The sequence below is a fragment of the Olea europaea genome, chromosome 19 (assembly GCF_002742605.1).
Source record: "Olea europaea var. sylvestris chromosome 19, O_europaea_v1, whole genome shotgun sequence".
Taxonomy (NCBI): domain Eukaryota; kingdom Viridiplantae; phylum Streptophyta; class Magnoliopsida; order Lamiales; family Oleaceae; genus Olea; species Olea europaea.
Window position 1 is genome coordinate 9,253,767 of NC_036255.1, and position 4,359 is coordinate 9,258,125.

General features: G+C 33.2%; 1 protein-coding gene across 1 annotated transcript in view; it reads left to right on the plus strand.

The window, feature by feature from the left end:
• The first annotated feature begins 1,833 nt into the window (after nucleotides 1-1,833).
• The window catches only part of LOC111368730 (transcription factor bHLH112-like), a 3,844-nt gene continuing 1,318 nt past the window's right edge, over nucleotides 1,834-4,359 (plus strand). The window contains exons 1-5 of the mRNA XM_022990149.1: nucleotides 1,834-2,218; nucleotides 2,485-3,025; nucleotides 3,101-3,166; nucleotides 3,264-3,329; nucleotides 3,458-3,508. Coding sequence (XP_022845917.1) covers nucleotides 1,977-2,218; nucleotides 2,485-3,025; nucleotides 3,101-3,166; nucleotides 3,264-3,329; nucleotides 3,458-3,508 — 966 coding nt within the window. The 5' untranslated portion in view covers nucleotides 1,834-1,976. The remainder of the gene's footprint in view (nucleotides 2,219-2,484; nucleotides 3,026-3,100; nucleotides 3,167-3,263; nucleotides 3,330-3,457; nucleotides 3,509-4,359) is intronic.

Below are 4,359 nucleotides of genomic sequence, written 5' to 3' on the forward strand. Positions count from 1 at the left end.
TTTTGGATTTTATCGGATTTTAAAATTTGACTTTTGTTATTTAATGGGTTATTGGTATTTTCATTTGAACTGAAAGTCCAATCTGATGCTTGTAACGCTAGTGAACCTTGGCATAATTAAATATAATTTCAATAAACTTACAAAAGCTTCTAATTCATTATGTGAAAAACGTATCATAAATATATACTGTACTAACTTTGTATTTCATAATGAGTCTTACTATTATTGGGATATAGCAAATAGTGTTTGTTAATTACATTTTACACAAAGTCAAATGCAACAATTTATGGGATGAAGTGATAGACTAACTCAATGCTATCACCATCCTCACATTTTCAAGGAAAATGTAATTTATCGAACTTGACCTAACTTGCTTTTGAAATATTTGAGTTTTGACACACAAGTCAATGTTCTTTTCTTCAAGTTTCCTCAAGTTGACCTATATATACTTAGATTTTTTTATGAAATTCCAAGTTGAAGATTTAAATACCAGATTGGTCCAAATACTATGAATTTTCACTCTTGTCGACGTTAACAATTGTTGAGGTGTTTACGCCATTTTTCTTTTTTGACCAAATGAGGCGCTTACGAATGCTTTTCTCCATCTTAACTATTTCATTACCTTTTACCAGCTAGTAAAAGAATTTCATGACTCGAGAATGAGTGGAGATTAAAACCCTATTGCAAAAGTTGTATGTGAATTAAGGAAAAATTAAAATGGGCGTAATGTTAATATTAAAAGTAAGTTAGACAACTATTTTGAAACCAAAAATGAATTTTAGCGGTTAACATGACACAAACTCATAAGTAGGAAACCGTTCGAGGAAATTTTGCTATAATATTTGCCGAAACTAATCATTTTTCAATTTCATAAAATTATATCCTTCTCCTCAATCATACTGAATCTTATAAAACTTAAAAGTAATGGTCCTGAAATTCCTCATAAGTATAAAGTATAAACAATTACTTGGATAGAATAGAGTAATCAACGAGAGAATTTTAGAAACAAAAATAATTAACAAGAAAATGTCATTAATCCGACTGAATCAATTCACCTTAGAGCATGGCTGGGAAAAAAGCTAATACTTCATAATTAAGTTGGTAATTTACAAATTGTATGGACCAAAATTCACAAATTAACCAGTATGTCAGATATATTGGGAATTAGTTGCACGACCAATTGTTGAGCAGATTTTTTCTATACAATTTATGGATTCCAATCTTATTTCTTAATTTTTGCTCCTAGTTGGTTCATACACCCCCCTTCCACCTCCCTCGACATATGGGAAATATAAAAAATAAAACACACAGACACACACAATAATATCCCTCCCAAAAAAATTAATAATAATGAAATTTTATTTCCTTTAATTTAATATTATTTTATAGTTCAATTGTTAAATGATAGATCCAAGGTCGATAAATAATTTGCTCTAATAATTGGTCTTAATAGGTTATAATTTTTAAAGAGGAGTAATGCTATTCAACACGTGTCAAACACTAGTCTAAACGACAACTATGTGACATCATTAATTAATAGATTCATTTAAATATAATATCAAATGATTCATTTTAACCTCTCAAGCTAGCTTGACTCAACAACGTTCGTTATGTCTATGATATCAAAATTCATTAAACTCGAATAAGCAATTCGTAGCGACTAAAATTTAGAAGCGATGAAACTCAACGCTAATTATTTGGTGTGCCTAATTTACTAATCATAATTTTGATATAAAGGTCAACCAGATTCCGGTAGTTTAATTCACCTGTTCGTATGTATCCTCCAACCGTTTCACATTTTTACACATTTCTGTCTCTATATATACATATTCTTACAGGCACCATTAAGCACATATTCACTTCCGTATGAAACAAAGTCACAGAGAGTACAAGACATCTCTAAAAAGCAAAAAGGAGAGAAAAGAAGGCCACTGAAAACGAACAGATTTTTTCGGGAACTTGAATAACAAGTGGCCATGGCAGAAGAATTAATCCAGGGTGGTGTTTGTGGCGGAAACTGGTGGAATCCGGCAAGAAGTTTATTCGGTAATTCTTCGCCGTGTTCGTCCACCATCAACGACATGGGAAGCTTTGGATGGCCAAATGATGAAGTGGTGAATGATTCGAAGAGAACATGGTCCGGTGATAAGTCTAATTCAGATTCTGATGGACAAAAGTTTCAGCAGCCAGTGATTGACCATTGGAATCAAAATTTTCTGTAAGAATTATCTGTTTTAGTTTCTTGGTGTCATTAATTGTTAAATTATCTCGTCTAGAAGCTTATCAGAGTTAAAGATACAGCATCCACTTGCGAAGCCTTATAAGCTTTTAGACGAGAGGACTTTAACGTAATCAACAAGCATGATTATCCAAATAATCAGTGTGAGGAAAAAGTTGCTTTCTCTATACGGATTTTCTCGATAAAAATATTTAGAAGTAGGTCAAGTTAATTCAAGAAATTCATCTTCAGTTGTTATCTTGCAGCCAAGAAAATGGAATATCTGAGGGAGATTATTCTCACATAAAGCAAGTAAACCAGAATTCAGACATGAATTATCAGCAACAAACTGGAATTGACTGTCCACAGATTAATCATATGGACTGGAACTCAAAGAATTTCTCCACTGATGACCAAAATCCCCCCTTTATACTGAATTCAGCTTCTGATAGCTACACTTCATCATTTTTGCAAACTTTATTTGATACAGATTCTGATCAACCTCAACAATATTTATCAGATAGTACTCCAGCAATTAACTTTTCATCGACCACCAATTATCAGGTGAAGTCGAAAGAATTTTTGCCGCCTTTGTCTAAACAGCAACCTGTTAGTCATTTACAATTTTCAGACAGCATGCCCTTCATGGGTACCTCAAATGATTTTCGAGCAAGCCTTTTTGCTTCTACACAAGCCCAGTTGTCGCCAACTCTTAACCCGTTGCGCTCAGAATCAAAGAAAACCAGCACTGAACAAGCATTCAAGCGTTCCCGAATTGAAACACCATCACCATTACCAACCTTTAAGGTACGATCATTCTTTTGACAAAAGGGAATAATTTATGCCTGTTCTTTTACAAAATTAATTTTTAGCTTTTATCAGGTCAGAAAAGAGAAGTTGGGGGACCGAATAACTGCCCTCCAACAGTTGGTTTCACCTTTTGGAAAGGTAAAAATTTGGACTTTTTTTTTTTTTTGGTCAGATTTTTCCACAAATTATGTATGCATTTGTATTTATTAACTGATTAATCTTTTCACTCCTCCAGACTGATACTGCGTCAGTTCTCCAGGAAGCAATTGAATACATAAAATTTCTCCATGGTCAAGTCAGCGTATGTCCCATTATCAAATTGATTAGTCTTGATTTTCACTGAAAATAATGCTTTGTAAACATGTATTAACTCATTATTTCTTGAAACTTTCGAGATTTTGATCTAAGTATCATTTTTTTCCTTTTCAGGTATTAAGTACTTCGTATCTGAAAAATGAATCTCCTGTTCGAGGTCAACAGGTAGAACTAAAAGTGCATGTTTGTATACATTTTAACTGCTTTTTCTTCCCTAATTTTATCAATCTTCTTTTCCAGCAAATCTTGTAGAATCATCAGCAGGTACATTGCAGAAAAAAATGTTGTCCCATATTTAGCCCCGTTTGATAGCAATTTTTCACCCTAAAAAAATTAATTTTTTGACCGTTATTTCACTATTCCCGTCATCATTTTTGACTTTCACACTAACAGATGGGACCCACTTTTCTGTCAAAAAATCAATTCTCAAAATCTCTACCAAACATGCCCTTAAAATATTATGAGGAACACATACAGGGCTTTGTTCTATAGGGGTCTTACCGACCCCTCACATGGGGATCGGCCCCACGCGGGCCCCAACACCATAAAAAATGAGGAAGTTAAAAAAAAAAAACCCGACCCCACCCTTGTGAGAGGTCGGTAAGACCCTGTATGTGCTGGGCGTATTATGAGAATATTTAGTTCTACTAATGGTATTTGACATATAGGATTAAATAGTACAATCGACAAGATTTTTTGCTTTTATCTTCTTTAACATTGCCCTTGTTTGATCCCAATTCTTTGGTAAAAATACGTTTTTCAACAGTATTTTGACATCATTTTAATCACACATTTTTCAATAAAATAATATTACACACAAATCTAAAACTTTTACTTATTTTTTAATCACACATTTTACATTAATACACTATTCAAAAATTCATTCTATCCCCAAAATGGGGCTCAAACAAGGGCATTGTTGAGTACTGTACCGTTCACTTACCGAACACATTATGTATTATATGCAGGCAGCTGATAAACATAAGGATAAAGAAGGGCCAACACACGATCTAAAA